Source organism: Buteo buteo, chromosome 18 (genome assembly GCF_964188355.1).
Source record: "Buteo buteo chromosome 18, bButBut1.hap1.1, whole genome shotgun sequence".
Classification (NCBI taxonomy): domain Eukaryota; kingdom Metazoa; phylum Chordata; class Aves; order Accipitriformes; family Accipitridae; genus Buteo; species Buteo buteo.
In genome coordinates this window covers 26,099,428-26,120,857 of record NC_134188.1, presented here as the reverse complement: position 1 = coordinate 26,120,857, position 21,430 = coordinate 26,099,428, and the positions used below count along the sequence as shown (strand labels likewise).

The 21,430-nt window shown below is 37.2% G+C and overlaps 1 protein-coding gene across 2 annotated transcripts in view; it reads right to left on the bottom strand.

The window, feature by feature from the left end:
* RSF1 (remodeling and spacing factor 1) overlaps positions 1-21,430 on the bottom strand; it is a 65,053-nt gene that overhangs the window by 17,233 nt on the left and 26,390 nt on the right. For both annotated transcript variants that reach the window (XM_075050189.1, XM_075050190.1), the window contains 9 exons: positions 19,839-19,931; positions 18,965-19,170; positions 16,786-16,943; positions 11,797-13,517; positions 9,203-9,400; positions 7,868-7,972; positions 6,156-6,235; positions 2,081-2,135; positions 654-763 (listed from right to left, as the gene is read on the bottom strand). In XM_075050189.1, the coding sequence (XP_074906290.1) occupies positions 654-763; positions 2,081-2,135; positions 6,156-6,235; positions 7,868-7,972; positions 9,203-9,400; positions 11,797-13,517; positions 16,786-16,943; positions 18,965-19,170; positions 19,839-19,931 (2,726 nt within the window). The remainder of the gene's footprint in view (positions 1-653; positions 764-2,080; positions 2,136-6,155; positions 6,236-7,867; positions 7,973-9,202; positions 9,401-11,796; positions 13,518-16,785; positions 16,944-18,964; positions 19,171-19,838; positions 19,932-21,430) is intronic.

Genomic DNA, 21,430 nt, shown 5'->3' with positions numbered 1-21,430 from the left:
GATATGGAGCATCTCAAGGTATTATTTAGAAAATAGTTTATAACCTTGGTAATACACTGAGAACAAAAGATAATATTAAGATCATGCTGAATTTTGGAAACGTTAGTGACCTGTTCTACTTTCAGAATGCACAGAGTCTAAATATCTTGGAACTTGTATTTACTAATTGCATTTTTATCACAATTTCTCTAAAGAGTTACAGACCATTTTTAGATGTACTCTCTCATAATTGCATTTTAAGTTTCATGCCCCTTTCATGTAAAGAAGCCGTAAGGGGGGAGGGGGGAAGAGAGAGAGGAATTTAAGGCCTTTAGACACAAGCCTAAATCTCCCTTTCAACAGAAAGGAGAGGTATGATTCGCCTGCTTTAACCTACTCCAGAAATTGCAGTAACACCAAAACCTTCTCCAGTATTTCTGAATAAAGTACCATATATATTTTATTTTTTTTATGCATCATCCCTTCACTATACCACCTTGCATGCTTTTACAACTATCAAGCATAACCAGTATTCAGAGAAAAGAAAAAAGACATTTTAGTTGGGCCTCTCTTTTAAATGTAGAAGTGTGCATGAGAAGTGGTGGGTTGCTTGAGAAAGAAAACAACAGTATGACTTTTCTTTGTTTTACAAGCTATTTAAACAAGCTGCTGACCTGTAGCTTATGCACTTTCGGGTTCTGGTAGACCTCCTTTCAAGCAGCTTTGATTTTGGCTTTTTGGAATCTTTCTTCTTTTCTTCTTGACCTTCAGGTATTTCTGGCTCCTGTTCACATAAGGCAGAAATGTCAAAAAGCTTTATCTCCACCCCATCCCCCACACTCATTATGACTGAACTCGTATGATACAGATATTCATATGACCTAGAAAGCTCATATTCCCAACACAACACATTTTGGCTTCTAATATAAGGACTTGTTACAGCAGAGATCATGTGAACAGTTGCACATATTGCCCTTACTGGCTACATAATTTCACAAATACACAGTTTAAGGGTCCAAGCTATTGTATCGTTGTGTTTATACTACAACACTGATACAGGTGATACTCCCAGGACTAGTAAATGCAGCAGCTGAACAAATTGTTGCTAGCATCTCTACATACGGAGCATAGGGACACCTCTACATGGTGCAGTTTCAATAGAGTTCTATGCAGGTTAATTTGATGATATTATTTCCAAGTTACTAATTAAAAAAAAAAAAAAAAATCTGCCCCCAGGCTGAATTTTTCAAATATTTGCTCCCAGCCAGAGACTCTTTTGCAAGTTTGTAAAATCTGTTATCATTTTTCTGTTATTCAGAGACAGGAGGAGAAAGTTGGCTTTATCACAGTCAGTCAGAGTGGAAAGTCTATGCTTAAAACAAACAAAAGTTTCATTTTAAACTCTCATGCAAGGAACAGATTATATAATTTCAGACGAAGGCATTTGGCTAAGACTTCAAAAGAATCACTTTAAAATATATTTAAGAAGTGAGAAGAGGTTGTTCTCCACATGAATAAAAACATTTTTCCTCTTCTGTAAAGGGAAACCATATAAAAGCATCTGTTAATAAAACACTACATGTTTATAGTTTTTAACCACATGTGACTTCAATATACATTTGTCAGAGGCAAATGTCATCCTTCTAATAGATACTACATATTCTCTCTGAATCATAAGCCAGAAACATTTGTTTCCATCAGTTCCAGAGGAAAGCTATGACAATTAGCTCAGACCTAGACAACTATACAGCAGACACCAGAGTTAAATAAACTGAATCCCACCTTTATAAACTACAGAATAGTAGAGCACTCTACTCAAAACCCAACTGTAATGGGTAGGGAAGTGATTCTGCGATCCTTCATTGAGAGAGGACTCTGTGTGGCACCAGCTGGCTCTGATAAACACAATAAAGCTCCCTTGGTTTCCTGCTAAATTCAATCTCAGTCTAAAACAAAGGGTCTAGAATTACTTCTGACCTCCATATAGATTGATTTTTCTTTCCAAGATGCTACTAGCACTTCTAACACACCACTGAGAAACTTCTTCCCTGAGAAGTTTGGAAAATAAAAACAATACAACAACATAGACACAGTAACTTACCTGAGGTGGAATGATGTTCTCAATACTGATACCCACATACACCAATCGCTCTTTTCTTTAGGAGAGAAAAAATGAAAATAAGCTTACAGAAAGACTGCAGATATCAAAAATAATGCTGTAATTAGCACCATTTGAAGCTCTTACTATCGCTAGGCAGAAGCATCCCAAGAGAATGTTCTAACTGAAAACAGTTATTTTAGTTGGAATTATGTGTTAAATCTCATATGATTACATTTTCCTGCATGCATAATTTAAGAGCTTTCCAAAGAGTTCTGACAAACAGCAGTACTTCATGATTGCGAGCACCACAGAAATGATTGAATTGGGGTGTAAAAAGCAATTAAAAAACAACTGAAAAATAATAATGTTGTGATCAAGATTATGCTGTCACATCCATAACTACCACCAACTTTGGAGGCGCTGAAAGATAAAATGAGAATTCAAAATCACACTGAACTGGAAAAATTATGTAAAGACGGCATGCATTCCAAAATGGACAACTGCCAGATTTTAGACCCCGGCAGGAACAAACAACTCTAGAAACACCAGGGAACAAATAACTGCCTACGTAGCAGTTCTTTGCCAGAGGAGAACAGCCTGAAAAAAAAGATCATCAAAGCTGCTGTGGAAACAACTCTGATGACAGATGGACGTGTGAACAGAACAGGACAACTGAAGGAAGCTTGCCACAGTAGCCAGCCCTGTTCACGCCAAGCTGGAGTACTTGGTGCCATCTGGGCACCACACATACTTCAAAGAAAGATGTGATCCAGCTGAAGAGTTCAGAGCCAGCCCTGGGCACAACTCTGGCTCCTGGCCTTTACTTGTGGCTCCTGAAGGACACAAGTGTCCCATAGGTCTTGTCGTATCTGTCAGTCCCAACTAGAGATGTCTTGGATATCCTAGCACCTCGCAAACAGCACTGGGTGCTGACCTTCAGGGTACTGAATTGAGCTTTCAAAAAAGCAGTCTGTCAGGAAGAATAGCCAGGTACTAAAACAGACCAGGCCAGGTAACCAAACTACCATCACCATAGGTCCTTACTAGCCTTTTTCTAGGAAAACAAGGGATAATTTAAACAAATGAAGATATCAAAGAAAGTTGGTGGCATTTCTTGGGCTCTGCAAGGGCTTCAAAAGCAAGCCACATCTCTACAGATTTTAAAACTATTTTGAACAACAGTGTTTTAGACCACACACTCTGAAGAATGATCCTGCAGGGCGGCAAGGTATGAACTAGACATTTGCCAGCAAACCTCCAACTTCCAGGATCTAGTGAAACATCATTACAGGTGAAATGAAATCATGCAAAAACCAATGCTAACCTCTTCTGGGCTTCTGAGCTAAAGAGTCTCAATCAACCAGAATCAGACTTCTGAACTTACAGTGAGTGCTTGTATGAGCACATATCCCATTACACTTGAGTTGCAACAGGATGCGTCATGTACACAAGTCATCTAGACCTGTACACAAACGCCCAAGATGCATATTAATTTTAGATACGTTTACTTTGTGTGCATTATTTTTTGCAAATAGAGGCATCTATGTGTAAAAATTTGTTTCCAATACTTTCATTATTTTCTAAAGAATCTAAGTAAATTTTAAAACTCTTCTGACTAGCCTTCTGCACTATACAGTTTTACCCAAATAACCTCCTGGAGAACTCTTTACTGAAAGAATCTAGCATAATGTTATTTTCTTAAATAACATGAACAAGCAAAATTCCTAAAGTAATACTGACAAAGAGTAAAAATGAAAATTTTAGGTTGTTTTACAGCCAAAGAGACCATGAACTTTGACAACTCAGTATCATTGTATCTAAATTGAAATTTCTGCCTGTGTATAAAAGTAATTGGGTTTGTCTCCTAATGTCAATTCTCCAAACTGATAGATGAAAAGAAATCTTCATCCATCTGAGTACCACAAGATTAGTTGGATTAGCTTTAATGTCCACTCCCTCTAGCTGGTGGTAGGACATGATTATAGAAGTTAGCGTGTACGCAAGAAACCTGAAATTCAGCCAGGATGTTGCGGTAGCACCTTGAATTCATGAACAGAAAAAAAAAAAAAAAAAGGCATGACTTTGATCTATGTATTTGTAAGTCAATGTGAAACCTAAAGTTTTCATTAAAAAAAAAATTAAAAAATCTGTGACATAACACTTTGGGGGTGCGTAAGAATATAGCTGAGCAGCTGAATCAATTTCAATCAGATTCCTGAAAGCTAGAGAAGAATTGAAAGAGCACGACATCACCACTAGTTCAAAAAGCACAATAATAACACTGGTTCAAAGAATCTATTAAGTGTGTGTCCATGATGAGACAGTTGGTGTTCTTCTCTTTGCCAAAAAGACTGACAACACGTACTGTGATTTTACAGAAACATTACATTAAAATATTCCTGTGCCCCAAACAACCAACCTGCTTTAACTTTCACATTGAGATGTAATAAGAACTGTAATTTCTTCTAGGGTTATAATTCTTCAGCCTTTTTACCTTACAATTTGCTAAAATATACCACCATTAAGTTGAAAGACTTCAATATTCAACTATTGTACCATGAAATCTTTTATAACCTAGGCTCACTTCTTTTTTTAAGAGACTTAAAAAAACCAAAAAAGAAATAATAATAAAAAAAAATTGGTCTTAAGACATACAATAGAAAACATTAGGTTCATTTGGTATGAGGATCAGATTGCAAAATGGTTGTTAAACATCTGTTTCAGACACTGAAAACTTATGACATCAATTGTATGCTCTCCTATAACCACTAAAAGCTTGTATTTTTATGCAACACTAGTGATTTCAAGAAAGCAAGACAAACTGGAAAAAGCTTGCATTCCATGTAATGTTTGCCAGCAGAATATTTACCAAAGTAGGTCCAAAAATATTGTTTGCTAGTAATGAGTCTTCCCACCATAAAGCAGAGCAGCAGACACAGTTCCTTTGTGTCTCATGCTCCTGCACAGATGGAGGCTGTGTGTAAGTCGAGCTCACTCATAAAAATAGCTAATAGTTTCATTCCCAAAGCTACAAATTCACTAGAATTGGCAAACCATGGATAATTTTACCACAGTGTGATCTAGGTCCACTCTGAGCAGAAGTAGTGATGTTAGGAACAGTCGGTACCTGATCTGTCACTATCATTGCTGCTGCTGCAACAGCAGTACCAAACAGGAGATTTGAAGGAAGCTGAAAACAGACACGGATTGTGCTCTGCTCTTCCCAGCACCAAATTACTACATGCCATGTGGTATTACAGTACCTGCTACAAATATAGGCCTGCTCAATTAGTTTCTTTAAAAGGGTCTCACCTTCTGGTGAAATTTGCCTTTTAAGATGCAATTCATGCAAAGTTTTGTTTAATAATGTATACAGATATTATTAAATTTTGCAAAGTACTCAATATATGTCCTAAAAGGTATAAATTACGCAGACTGTGTTTCATGTCCCTCATTTTCAGGTCTGAAAACTGCAGATAGGATGTTCCAAATATTAAGGATGTTGTTCATAAATGCAGTAAATTGGTTTGCATTTAGCCTTCAGTAATGGCAGCAGTGGGCACAAAATTTCATTCCAAGTTATAATTTAGCTGACCCATTCCACTACAGCAATTGCATAATCTTGTAAATTCGGCAAGGTCTAACAGAATCTAAAGCAACAGGACTGAAAACCCACATTAATCTGTATGGCCTTTGTAACAAAGTCAGGACTTAACCTTGCTTACAGCAGGAACTCCACACACAGCTGACAGTATTACTAACACATGCAGCTGAACCAGCACTGAAATCCATTTAACTACTGGTATAGGAAAGCCAAATTTGTGTTCAGGCACCTTAATCAAAGTTTAATACAAATGTATTTGCTTATCTTTTCCAATTATTGGACTTCTTCTCCCTTCTTGCAAGCTCTCCCAGCACTGCGCCACCAATAATCAGTGGGAAGTCAAAACTGGTCTTACCAATTCCCAGTCTCATCACTGCTCTCCTCCCCAGTCCCCAGTTATTTTAATGATTGTTCAGTTACTACTACTCCTCCGCATAGCAGCTTGCTGTGAACGCAACCAAACAGTAGTACCTGCGTTCTGCACGCTCCTTCTTTTTTAAGACAACATCCAGATCTTGTAATTGTTCTTCTAATTTCTCACAGAGTAATTTCTAAGGGAATGAAACACAATATTAGTTTCTTTCATAACCAACTATTTTCATGTTGAGCTAATGTTCAGACACTTCATTCATTATTTCTACATTTATCTAGAAGAAGGCTGACTGCATTGCTACACTGGAGGCTCCTCTTCAATGAACAAGGCTTTACAATAAAGACTGTCTTCCTAAAACACACGTGCTTCACCATGAACTGCTGAAGAGATGCATCCTCCCAGTAACTGGCATTTACTGTAGGAAGCAATATGCCTAAAGCAAGTATTAAAGTTGCTTAGAATAAACATACTTCTAAATTAGTACCACATTTTTGATGGTATTTACAACCTTGCCTCAGAGAAACCCGAGGATTTCATAGACATACATAATACACATACACAAAGCTGAGTGTGTACACACAGTGATACGTGTTTGTCCCTTATCTTAATCTTTGGAGAACACGTGATTCTGTGGACACCACAGTAAAAAGTAGAAATACACTTTAGGATTATTTGCTTACCAAATGTTCCATGTCTTAGAACATCACTTAATACTCAAGGAGTCATATGTAAAAATGACTTTTTATGGACAAATTGTGCCTTATTCCCTGTTAATGCCCTCATTGTACTATTTCCAAGGACAGTCTTCACACTTTTACAAATCTGTCATTTTTCATATTGAAAATTACTAAACACCAACAGAGCAAGCAGATGCTGTAACTACAAGCTGCAATTCCAAATCCTGTAAAGAAAACATTCTTACATATTCAAGATCATCACTACTTAAAAATAGTCCTCAGAAGACAACTAAAAACCAATGGCTAACTTTTTGCAGAGCAACAGCCCTTCTGGCAACGAATTTTCCTAAAAGCAAGGAAGGGGTTTGGGATCAGGCAGATTATTCTGAAAATGTGCATAAATGATTCCCCATTAATATAACAAGAACAGCATCACGCACTCTCTGGCTTATCCTCCCAAGTACCACCCCTGCAAATCTTGCTATTTTAGATGTACATTAAATTAAACTGGACACATGCACTGATTTCTTAATTTTTTTTGGCAGAACCAGCTTCTAATCTTCAAAAAAGTGTTCAAACTTGTCTATTACTTGATAAGGACAATTCTGGCTTTCCCAGCAGAGGCAAACTATACCACAAGACTCATTAGAAATAACATCTTTCTCTAACTAGCTTCTGAGTGAATGTCTCTGAAGAAGGAACAGAACTTCAGAAACAGCTGCTTGCTTTGGCCACCAATCTCCCCCTTGCTGCCTACTGCTTCCCCCTCCAGGATGATAACATGATGTTTCTTTTGAGAAAAATTAAGAGATTATATTTTTAATACTATGTTAATCTTGAGGTAATTTAACCAAAGATGGGAGAAGACCAGTGTGGTTGGAGACTCCTATCTACATGTCAGCAACACACAGTCATTCATCACTAGCAGAAAAAAGAAAGGGAGAGGAAAACCATTTCACAAAACTCAGTTTTACTAATGGACAAGAAGGAGGATCAGCATCCCTACCATTCATCACAGCCTATTTTTTTAACAGAAAAAAGATGAAAGAAAGAACTTGTTAAACTCCCAGCAAATCTCCACAACCACAAGCAAAGCTAAAAAGGAGAACAGTGAAGTCAAACAGGAACCATACATGCTGGCAGGGTGGGCAGAACCACTCTCCGTCAGGGATTATCATCAAAGGAGGGCGAAGGCAGGCTGTGTGGTATCCACTGTCACATGAGTCACACAACAAAATCTGTGGAAACAAAATGAATCATGAGTATCTTTTGGCATTCACAACATGTAACAAGCTCCAGAACTATTCCCCCAGCCAACACAGAAGCGCTTTATAAATACTTTGGACTGTGCCAAAAGCAAAAAAAAATCCTGTATCATTTATCACTAGATGTTTCCAGGGCCAGGGATGGTTTTTATGGGGAAGTTTATGTATCACAGTTTTCCATTTTAATACCATATTTCCTCTTATTATATGTTCTCAGGCACTTAGTACTACTGGACTACACAGATTGTGTGCCCATAGTGTGGAATCTGGTAATGCTTTCCAGATCCTGGACTAAGTGAAAAACTCCATCTGGACAAGATGCGCTGTGAGCTGTTTTCCCTGTGCACTCGCATCCACATGAGGAAACCTGGCCATTTCCTCAGTTAGGATGATTTTATGTCCCGGTCAGCAGAGACAAAGCCTCACAGACTTTTAGGGGCATACGGAACTAGGCAACTATTAGAGTTCACTTAGCTGGGTAAAACTTGAGATATCCCTTTCCATCACAACTGAGGAACAAAGCAGGAACAAAGCTGTGTGCATATATACTGCAGTATTTATCTCTAACATCCCAAAGGTTGAACTTTGTCTCAACTATGCTAGGATATCTGTCACACACCTGGGAGTATGCTTATTTTGTGGATTCATAGCAGGACTGTGCATTATGATTTCCCAGATAAACAGAGGAATTCATGATGATATCTACCACTGATGAACGAGAACCATAAACATTAGAAATAGTGAAAGCTCGCTGTGCTATTTCTGTATGGGATTTTGCTGTCCCCAGTCCTCAGGGTGATGTACAGCTATATCCAATGAGGATGACTACGTAGGTGTGACCATATCACAAGACACTGGAAAACATACATTAAACTGCTAGGGTGTTTTTTCAATGTTCTTTCCTCTGTATTCATTAAGATTGCAGGCACAACCTCAAAGCCTCACCCAGATTAATTCTCAGTGGACTAAGTTGTGTTATATCTCATAAAAGAAGACATTTCAGAGGTGGTAAACACAAGAAATAACTTCCTTCCCTCCTTATTAAAGGTAAACTCGTCTACTGTCATGAGTTTACCACCTAAAACCCAGAGAATATTCTCCTATGTACAGCCACTCCAAAGGATGATATGCCTTCAGATACCACCAAAGCCAATCCACCAAATCCGACACAACAGCCAACAGAAGCTTTCCCCAAAAGCCTACCAGCTCAGGGTGATTGGGAAGGCCACACTTCTTGCACGGCTCATCATCATCAGCAGGTGCAGCTTCTTCTTCCTCCTCTTCTTCCTCTTCCTCCTCATCATCCGAGTTTTTTTCACTCTCCGAGTCCTCACTTTCTTCATTACTTGAGTATTTCCACCTGCCACGTGTTCGCGTACCCGTCCACCGAACCTTGCTTCTCTATGAGACATACCATTTCAAAGAGAAAACACAAAGGAAGCTCACAGAGTTTCTTCCTAGATCTTAAAAAATGTTTGTCACTACAGTGAAGTGATTCATTACAATCAGAAGAGCTGCAGTAAATTTACAACAGAGCATTTCAATGAATAGATTGTCTTTCAAAGAGTCTTAAAACGCAACAGCATAATAAAGGGAGAAAAATTCATACCGACCTGCAGAAAGAAATTTTCAAGAAAGATTTAAAAGTAGGAAGACAAATTTGTCACTCAGCCCCTTTTTTCTATTTTGACAAGGTAAAGTTGCTTGTGAACATGGTAATCTACATTTAAACCATCTCACTTTTTGATGACTGCTTTCCTCAATCCAAAGAGAATCTTCTCCCCCTGCCCCATACAGTTTACATCTTTTATTTCACTTTAGGAAACACGTTTGCACTCTAACAAGTATATTAACTTAAGTATTTCTGGCGCCTTCCTCTAAGATGGGCATACTTTTCTGAAATAAAATCACTGCCTCTTTTAAATGCATAACTTATATCTAGGTATTCTTTCACATTTATACTTTTCCATTATTTTTCTTAAGTGAAAACTGATTCAGTCGATGCTTATTTTTTGCTAATCAAAGGGGCATCTACCCTTTTCTACCATATTTACTATCATATTTTCAATGAAAAACAGATTTCAATTAAAATTCAGAATGTTATTTTGAGTCAGTGAAAACTGCTTTCTGCAATTCAGTTATTTTATATTTAAAGCAACATACCAAACAGAAGAAAGTTTTCTTCCCATTAACCGACTTGTTATTAACCAACTTGAGTTTTCACAACTCTTCCCACCACCACCCCCGCCCCCTGACACTGAAAAAGGAAAATAACTTATCTAGCTTTTTCAACTCAAAATAATTTTTCAATTTTGACTAAACTACTCATTGACCTGAACGAGCTGAAGAAACTAAAACATACAAAACATTCTATTTCTCCTGCAGTATGGACTTGTACCAAAGCAGTATTTGTTATATTAGTAAAATTTTGTTTCAGGTTCTTAACATTAATTTCTACCTCTTTACAGATTTTACTGTTCACTAAACTTTAGTAGCAAATGTACTTTAAATCCATGATAGTATTAGTTTAGGCTTCAGGATTCATCGTACGTCATTCATCATGTCAAACCTATTTTTCAAAGACCCTTCTTTAAAAGAAAACAAATATAAAATAGCCTGTTAAAGATTTGGGTATTTTTCATCTTGATGAAATGACAGAAGCTTACTAGTTTCAAAAGTCTTCCTCTACCATATTTATTTTTAAATCTCTCTAGAAAAGTAAGCATCTCTAGATCTCCTTATCTCTCACAAAAAGAGATCAGGTTAAAACAACTATAGCAACAGTACTTCAAAATTAAAACTACTTGTAGGACTTACAATCACTATTATTTGCATTTATTTTCTTTTGTAATGAAAACCTTTAAATGAAGATTTTTCATTTCTTTATGTATATGACAGAATTTTTCAGTATAGATGTTACCATTCACTGAAAAATCAACTGTTCATTTTATGAAGGTTATTCAACATAGCACTATGTGAAAGAAACTTGCTAAATAAGTGAATGTCTTGGTAAAACTACAAAATCGGTAAGAAAATGTGTAGCTGTGGAAAATTAATGGGATTTCAAGTTGATATAAAAAGAGTGCACTTAAAAATACAGACTCTTTACTCCTTCTTTCTCTTTTGTACTCCATATCCAGAAAAATGGAAGATAAATTAATAAAAGGCGTTTATAATTACATAGATTTAGAAGCACACTACACATATGTATAACTTAGTTACATTTACCTGACATACTTTTAAGATTTATGCTGCATAAGCAAAAGTTTTTCATGAAAAAACGGTATCTCCACCCAAAGTAAAATGTATATCCCACGTATGAGAAAAACTAAATTATATCATGAACTCACCACAACAATAACTAGAAACAGAAGTCATAATATTTTTATTCTTCACCATTTGTTGGTTCCTTTTTGGCTTACGATCATCCTGACCAACCAGACACCAACAAGTATCCATCTAGTAAATCCACAGGAGCTAGAAGTCTCCATTCAGCCACTCAGCCAGACTGACTCAGGTCTGATCATTTCAGTTTTTAGAAGAATTCACTCCGGTTGACTTGGTCTACTTAGTTTAGGTTAAGTGACAGATTTTATAAACTGGTAAGTCAACAGACATTAGCACTCTCTTAGGGGGTGTTTTTAAATTGGTTGAGTCCACTAACTGGATTGCAAAGCTAGTTTCTTGGAAAAGCTGACCAAAGGAACATAATCCTCAATATTCCTACGTAAGTGCATATTCTCCTTATAGATAAGACTGTGGGTATTCTTTATTCCCGGGTAATAAAACTGTATTACCTTGTTAACCTTAGAATTTGACTCCTTCTCTTGTTTTTTTGCATCTTCTTTTCGTTCTGGTTTTTGTGCTGCTGCAGGCTTCTCCTCTTCCTCTTCAGGTCGTTTTTTGTCAGGTTTCTGATCCCGAGTCTCCACGACTTTTGGAGTAGGCTTGGATATTCTTGGAGATCGCCTTAATGTGCGGCCAATGCTGACCTCTTCTGGCGGTGTTTCTGTTTTTCTCTTCCGACTGGAGATCCTGATTGTTAATTTAATTCCTTCTTTCTGTCTTTCAGAAGTTATTTCTTTACTATCTGTTGCACAGCTTTCTTCTTCAGAAACTAGCTTATATTTAAATTTGCTTTTAGGTACTGGAGATTCCTTTTTACTCTCTGAGGAGTCCTCTAGATTAGAAGGATGGGCATCATCTAATCTATCTGGCTCTGTCTTGGCAGCTTCTGGCTCTTCCTCTTGTTTTTCAGGGCTGGATTTTTCTTCTACATTGCTCTCCTCAGGTAGAGCTGTTTTACTATCAGAGCCCTCCTTTTCCAAAGCAGGTTTCTCTAAAGTAACAGGAGAAGTAGATGCAGGGAGTATCTCAGCAGCTTTTGGTGAATCGGGTTTCTCCTCAGACTCACCTTTACTTTTCAAAGTCTCTTCATCAGACAGTGCAAGCTTGGGCAGTTCTGCAGAAGCAGATGCATTTGTGGACTTCTCTAGCTTCTCTAAACATTCTTTGGGTGGCGGTAGTCTGTCCTTCTTCATTTTCATGGCTAGTTTCTCTTCAGATGTTTTGGCATAGTCTTCAGAGTTTGAAGACTCTTTCACTACCATTTCAGTAGTTGTGCTGTCAAGCGACTCTTTTTCCACAGGACTAGATTCCTCCTTTAAAGGCACTTTCTGATTAGAAACCTCGGAGACCACAGCCCCTATTTCTTTCACCACAGTTACTGCATTTTTCTCAACCTCACACGCTTTTATAATTTTACTAACAGAGTCTGATACCTTTTCCCCACTTTTTCCATTTCTCTCTTTTAATGAGCTGCTGTCTTCCTTTGTGCTAGCAGAGTGTTCGGACTTATTATTTTGTATGACACTTGGGATTATTTTTTCACAGCTAACCTCTCCATTTACTAGCACTTTCCCATCAGGACATAAAGCAGTAATTGTAGGGACTCTCTTAAAAGCTTCTTCTTCCGGTTTCCCTTCTTCCTTCAAGACATCCTTTGTTGGAGTAACACATTTACATAGGGGCCCCTTTATTGGACTGTCATAGTCATCCGTCAGCTTGATCTCTCGCTTTTTAAGCGGTATTTTTGCCTGCTGGTCATTTTTAAGTTTCTCACTTTCTTCCACAGATTTTTCCACAATTTCTTGGGGAGTTTTGGCATTAACACAAAATTCTAACCTCTCTGGCTCATTAACTGCTATTTTGTCCGTACAACTTTTTACTTCTTTTAAGTCTTTTGGTTCTATTTTGCTATCCTTCACCTCTACTTTAACAGGCTTGACATTTTCCTTAAAGGAGTCACTTTCTTCTTTGACAGTTTGCTTTTCTTCATTGTATTCTGAAGGTTTCTCTAATTTTACTATTACTGGCAATTTTATAATTTCTTTTTCTTCTGCTTTCTCAATTTTCAGCATATTTTCGTCATCTTTGACCACAGGAAGAGGAAGGCTTTCCAATTCCATTGACTGTTCCTCCACCTCCTCTTTTTCTTCTTTGATTTTTAATTGATTTTCTGTTGACAGAGAAAAACAACTATGAAACAACCAGGGGACCTAAAGGATTACAAAAAGCATCCATCAAAACAAAGGCATACCTAAAAAACCCAACAACCCAAAGTCCCCCGCAAACGAATCTTCTCTCATCCCATTATTAGGAGTCTAGCTTATCTAATACTGTCATTAAATGAGTGGGTTGCCCATTTTTTAGCTATAGAATCACGGTTCAGTTTAATTATATACCAAGATAAGCCTAAACTTCAGAAGCTAGCAGCAGAATTCTAGATTCATCCTTCTTTATACAGGCATCACAGCCCCTTTCTTTAGTAGTACCACACCATTTTCAGAGAATACATAAAACCTAAGCAGAGTGCACAAAGCATCAACTTGAAGTCTCACTTGAGTTTCTGATTTATTTCACAAATCAGAACATGGTGTAAGATTCCATGGCCAAGTGAAAATTCCACATAGAAATCAGTCCCCTGTTTGTAGACACTTTTATTTCAAGAAATACTTAACTATTGTATTCCAACAGTTCAGAGAAAACAGAAGACATTCAACGTTATAGCTTATGGCAAAATTCATTTAGAGTCTCTGGACAATGACTACATCTCCTACATACTATCAAAACACAAGTAACAGACAATATTCTACATTCACTGCATCTGCCATTTCTAAAACAAGCACAGGGAGTAGTACCATATCACAGAAAAACCTGCAGGGCTTAAAGTGCAGTTCCAGCACTCAGAAGAAACCATGTATTTATTTTATTACTATGTACTTAAGCCTATTATTTATCACTACCACAGCCTCTTAACATATCTTTTTTTTTTTTTTATTTTACCATACTTTGAGTCAGCTAGGGATAGAACTAATTAGAAAAAGCAAATATAATAGCACTACATATACCATAACAGCATCTTCTACCATCTGGAAGATGTTATTGCAAGGGTGTTATAACTCCAAACAAAAAGATGATTTTTTTCTTCTACCTCACTCCTCTCCCTCCATGCTAGTGTGATTTTTTTCTAAGATGAGAGCTTCCCAAAGTGGTTAGAAATATACAGGAGAAAGTACATGACAGCTAACTTAGTAACATTAAAGAAAATAAGCATTTTAGAAAAGAAGAGAGTGGTAAGGATGAATTCATACATTGCATAATATTTTCAAATACAAAGCATGTATCCAAATAAGTCTGCAGTGAAAGATGCATCTCTAGGGCACCAGAAGCGATAACTTTTTGAAGGCTCAAGGCTGTTTTTTTTCCCCTTCACAGAAGTGGTCCCCACTCCAAGCCCTTGTAACATAAAAGCTGCCTCTTTGAAGACATTCGTCTATAACAGTGAGAATGAGATATTTTTTCTGTGTTCGAATTCTTCCGCCCTCCCCTTCACTTCTTTCTGTCTAAGCTTTGTTCAGCCATTTCTTCCCTTCACCTACTGCCTTCTCCCAAACTTCAGCTAGGATCACCAGAATCCCAAAACTTCTCTATATGGAAAACAAACAGTTGTTCTATAGTTTAACTCCCCAAACTGCTCATAAAGCATTTTGTACATATGGAATGACTCAGTCGATGCACAACTTGTCTTAATGCTATTCGAGTCAATCAGGCTAGTAAAAAACATGTAAGCATTGGTTCAGTTTACCTTATTTTTGTATGAACTAATTTAACGCTATTTGGGAAGTGGCCAAAGCAAACAGGCATCAGGTCTTCCATTATGTTTCCACTGTACCTTAGAAGGGCTCTGAGTGTAGTCCATGGACTAACAGGAAGAATTACTTGAGCTTCTCAACTGAAAGGCTCAAAGTAGCACTCTGTGAATATATTGACTACACTGCAATCACTGCACGTAAATAATTTCATTATTCATTACATACATGGGACTAGTGCCTAGGGGTGATTTTGCATCAATACACAGTCTAATGCAAGTACTGACCCAGGTGAGTGTGCCATGGGATTTGGGGAATTACCTACAGTGGGGACATTCATTAAAATGTTTTCAAATGGCTTCTTCTGAATTCAATGTAAAGTAAAATCATATCTGATGCAGAGATCTCAATTAGATGATTTAAGCTGGCTTGACCGATTTTTAGTGAGACAAAGGCAAGATCAGTACTTGGAATTAATTCCACCGGGTTGTCACTTACATGCACAGTTAGATATTGGAAATGCCTTAGACTGGAAGACAATTCTGTTGGTGTTTGTCGCAATTTACTGCAATTTCTACAGTAGTCTTTTAATGCTTTCACAACTACTCAAATTTTAGCTAAATGTTTTATTTATTTCTTCTGTTCTACACTGTTTGTTGCAAAGATTGAGAATAAAATAGCAAGTCTTTCTCCTTGATACTCAAAACCAAGACAGGCCTTGGCTAATTCCATATATCCAATTAACTTAAACAGATTTGAAAAAACACATACTAACACACTGGAATACTTAAATCTTGTTTCTGATCGTGAAAATATTTTCCTGTATTTTAACAAAGTGTTAATACCAAGTAGTAACTGGGGAAAAATTGCTTGGGATAACAAGCTTTTAGCTTTTCATAACTTCAGAAAAGATCAGATTCTTAAAACGTAAAATACTTCAGGCTAACTGATACTTAGTAAAACCAATGCACAAACCAACAAGTCACACAAGTTATGAAATATGTGCAATGACATGATAGTAAGGAAGAAAGTTTCTTCGTTAATAACAACAATACAGTGGAGGCAGCTAAGGACCACTTCACTTCTAAAACATTTTGGTATCTTAAATTGTTTTAATTTAAACTCATGTCTTCTTGAAAAATCACCTCAATTGTGAAACATTTGAGGAAGTAACCTAATTTTTTTTGATTCAAACTCAAAAGAAAAAATAAACAAGACACCCAATACTGTATTGATTTCAATCATGGCATTGCACAAACAGATTTTTCTTTTTAAAATTTTAATGTTGCTAGAACAGGAAAAGTTTGGCAACAGTTCAATGCCCCACAAAAACATACAATGATGAGCATTTACAATATTATACAATACGTACAGCAAAAATAAAATTACTTAGAAAACAATTTATACACAGCTCTCTTATAAATAAACTCTTGAGCCTAAATATGCACTAAAACTCCAAAAATATTTATTAACGTATTCAATATTTATTTGATTTACTTTGAACAGAAACATTTTTTGTGTTGTTTGGGTTTTTTTTTAAAATACCTAATCTAACACAGTAACTTTTCATGAACTTGAAAATTCTAACATTGCCACAGCACAACATTTAAAATTTGAGAAAAGAAGGCAGAAAACCTTGTGTAGATGCTTCTTCGCCCTTTTTGGTGTCTTCATCTTCTATGCTTGGGCTTTCACGTGATGAATTCTCCTGCTGAGAATTGTTGTTTTTCAAGAGGGCAGGATCAATTTGTGCCTTCAAGAGCTCAAGGGTCTCAGCAAGCTCATTGCGGTTTCTAGATGACAGAAGAAAAAACATACTGTCTGATAAGCCACTTACTCACCCCAAAGGGATTCATAAAAAAAAAAAAAAAAAAAATCAACAAACACCATCTGCTTAAATGAATGCTGCCCTGAAAACCTTATATACAAGCATAGTGAAATGCCTGTCCCATCAAAGCGGCTGCAACTTTGCAGTCTGAAACCTTCCAATTTATCCATACAAAATAAAATAACTTTTTGGAAGGACCCTATCTATCTCAAGTCAAGTCCCGGATCCAAGCTGCAGCTATTATTCTTTTATTTATTATCCCCTTACCAATCCTCACTGATTTTTCTTTGCAGTTTCTTTTTTCTCTCAGCAGAGAGGAAGTTGTAGTTTTCTGCTCACATACCAAAGGAGCAACCACATCATTCAAGTGAAATTTTCAAAAGCAATTAAGTAATTTAGATACTTTTTGCAAGTACTCACCCTAAGCACATGTAGCAAACAATACAAAGTTGTCAAGAAAGCTCAAGCTACTCGAGTTACAATAGCAAGAAAATGTTCGTGCACCTCTATGCATGGAAACCTCAGTGCACTGTAACTCCTTATTTAAACTGGACATCTAACTATAAAACCCAACACCTTAATGTATAATGAATTTGAGCCATGATTAAACAGTCGTTTTCATAACAGACTATAACAACAAGACTCTCACAGTTGTTTTTTCAAAGTCAACGTTCAGCAATTCATTTTTCGCACATTTACAGAACAAAAGGAAGCCTGGAACTGCAACAGCCCTGAGGTGTGGAATCTCATGGGTTCAAAACCATTTCACATTTTACAATGCATTATTGTGTTTTTCTGCTGTGAGTATGGAGTATCAGAACTTTCCCAGCAGAACCCTGATTTCTTCTGCTTTTGGCATTGATCTCTGGAGTCTGTAATGCATGGAGAGAGATAAACACCGCTCAGATCTTGATTGGTTTGTTTAGATACATTTACTTTATTCACCCACAACAGCTGTCTAAATTTCACTGGTAGTAATGCTTATCATTTTATGGCCCATTGACAGTGGTTTAAACGGTTTAGTATGAGTCCCTTGGTTACTAAAGTTATGGATATGTAAATAAGCTGCAGATACAAAGATTAAAATTTACAAACAGAAAACCACCCCATCATCTGACTTTTTTTAGATCTATTTTTACATCTCTACGTACTTTTTAAGTCAGAGTTGATTCTGCTAAGTCCAGTTTAAAATCCAGTTGGAACTCATCAAATTAAAGAAGTTTACATGAAGATGAACTAAAAATGTATAACTAGTAGATATGAAACAAATTTCAAGCTAATTCTTTTTCCAGTAAGAAAGATTCCATATACTTTGCATAGTAGGAAAATGAAAAAAAAAGTAACAAGAATCACAAAAAACCCATAAATCTGAAGCTAAAATACCACTAAAATATTAACAGACCAATCTGCAGCAACTGAGACCCAGAGGCACTGAGTCACATACACATCAGTCTGCATCGGCATCACCCACCTCATCTTCAGTGATCTATGAGCTGAATTCTACTCCAGAAGATTTTTCATGCCTATTTGTTTTGTCAACAGTTTTGTAGTTCCATGAAGTTAAAATTGCAATGTAATTCCCCCAAGAACAAAACAGTCCACTTGTCATTTTCTTAATAGAGCAGAAGTTAAAGAAGCAAGAGTCCTCCTCCATTTCCTAAGGCATTTAGCTGGCCAGTGAGCAATATGGAGCCATCGTCCTCAAGAGAGTCTTCTCTTGGTACCCTTTCCATATATCCATTGTAGCTCAATTAAGCAGAAAACAAATTATGCATTGGCTGTTACCAACAAATCAGTGAGTTATTTCTGTATTGTGTGTTTTTTCACTAAAACATACATGTGAAGGCAGAAAATCCCGCTGTCATGAATCCTCATCTGTGAGAAGTGGAGATTTATTGAAATAAATTTCTGAGCCCCAGTCACAAATAGCTAAAAACCCCTACAAAATAAGAAAGAAAAAAAAGGGGGGGGAAAAACCCAGAATACCTAACAATGCATTTCCACGTGGATCCATCCTGGTCATCCTGTTCTTCTATGTACATCCTGACGTTATGCTCTTGATCCAGCTGATACCAATACATCAGGCCATCCTTGTCTCGACCGATGGGCTGAAGACGCATGGCATCAGCATCCTCCTCATTAATTATATTCTTAAACTTTAGATTGTCATCAAACTGACATTCACAGAGATACTGAAAAAGTGAGAAAGTAGAAAGACTATTAAAATATCAAAATATAAACAGAAATAAGAAAATCAGCTCATTTCCTTTCACTGTAATTTGGAACTTCTTTTTAGGCCTCTCTCTATTGGATCTGTGAGTTAGCTATAGCTATCAGGTTTCTTCCCAGACCATGTTGGTTTTAAATGAGACAAGTTTTTGGGTTGTTTGGGTTTTTTTTCTGGCCAGCTTAGAAAGTTGTTTGGTTTTTGTTTTTTGTTTTTTTTTTTACATAGTACAAATGATGTCGTTCTACAATAAAACACATACATAACTTGGAACCAACTCCGACAGTTTTCTCAAGATTTGAAAAGAAAAAATCCTATCTCTGCCTTTGGAATTCAGCAAGCTAATAAAACATTTTTTAAAGTGTACTGCACAAGCAAATAGCTACTGACGAAAAAGTACAAATCAATTTTCATACAAAGTGTGAAAAATATGCAAAGTGTTACATTCAGTTTGGGCCCATCCCACTACAATGAATATTACGTCTGTAACAAGATCACCTCTACATTTAGTATATCTACTTATGGTTCAGTCAAGCTAAATTTGCAATATGTTCAAGTGAGTGAGAAAGCCAAATCTCCAAGATATTTAAGCAAGTGAGGAAAAAGTAATTTAGAAACTTGTTTGATGTGTACCTTCAGAATCCCCAGTTTGCATTCAACACTCATTTCTAGGTAGCCTTTTTTTTCCATCTCCCAAGCCCACGTGCTGTTGAATTCTTGGCATATCTGTCACAAACAAAATAGTAAGATTGCTAGGATTAGTGGATAAAAGCAACTTAAAACTTTTATATTAATAGCACCTTACTTCAGTAACAGTTATACATGATCTCTTCAGGATTGCAGGTCAGAAAGCTTCACACAAAACTACAAAATAAAACTGGGGTAGGTTGGCAAGCTCTGGCAAATCTCCATAGAAGAGCAGATCACCAAGGCCCTGATCACCACCGACTTCCCTAAACCTCTTAAATTAGACAGCACAATTCTGAACTGGGAAGGTATTCTTGTCTTTGCTGTGTAAAATCTCCCATTTTGCTATTTCTGACTTGTCTATTCAGAACATAAATTCTCTCGAGTAGACGTGATTTCTTATTACATGCCCTTACAGCACTTAGCATGTAAGCTGCCAAGCTCTCTTGGGGCCCCCTAAGTCCTACAACTGTACTGCAGATAATAAATGCAACTGATACTCCCTCCATGCTGTGGAATTACTATTCTTTAGAAAATATCTTGGGCTTCAAGCTGCTTGATAAATATTTTAAAATATTGTAAGTTTAGCCAGTTTCAATTTACTTAAAGCAAATAAATTCAATGACACCAATATGGGGAAAAAAACTGAACACGAAAAGAAAGTGGCAGTAGAGGATAAATAGATTGAGTCAGCGGGAGCTCCAATAATAACAGTGGAGAAGGAATTCCCTCTCCTCCTAAGCAATTCAGACATGCTTAAGACAACTCTCATGAACACAGAAGAGCTGCTTATCAATTGAGGACACATGGTGGGATCTCCAATCGGTGAGGCTATTCTAGTGGAAATACCCATTAGAAGGAGGCAAAAGCTAATCATAGCTGCATCTCCAGTCAGGATTACTTTGAAGTGCCAGTGTTGAATCACAACTGTCCAAATTAGCACACGAGGCACTGCTGCTCTTCAATCTGCAAGGAAGCAAAGCCCTGCTGAATGGACTCAGTCAAAACAGCGTAGTCTCCCAATCACCAAATTATTACTAAGCTCGAGATACAGTCACTAAGCTACTTGGAAACCTGTAAATTGCATCTGAAGGCAGCTTTCACTGGAAACAGCAGCAAAAATAACCCTAAATGTCACCCACCAGAAGTACTGATCAGCTGATTCATGTTGTAAAACTCCACATGGGCTACAACCAAGAAAGGGGCCGCTACGCCTCCTCTGTCCCCACAGCCGTGCTACCTACCCTCTGCTATCCCTAGTACTGACACCAGTTCTTAAGTGACCCAAGGGTAAGCCTGCAATTAGATTGGCTCAGCCACACCATAAATCACACTCTGACCTTAAACTACGACCTACAGAGAACGGTGAGGAGTGCTCTCTGGTCACAATGAATCCTGCTGAAGAGCAGTTTTTCCTGCTCCGAGGTTAAGGAACATTACACTGGTGCTTCTCTGATGCAAAGCCAAAGCTCACAGTGAAGGACAATCACTGCTCGCTCACAAAACAAGCTTACTCTGCTTTCTCTCTCATTTTCAAC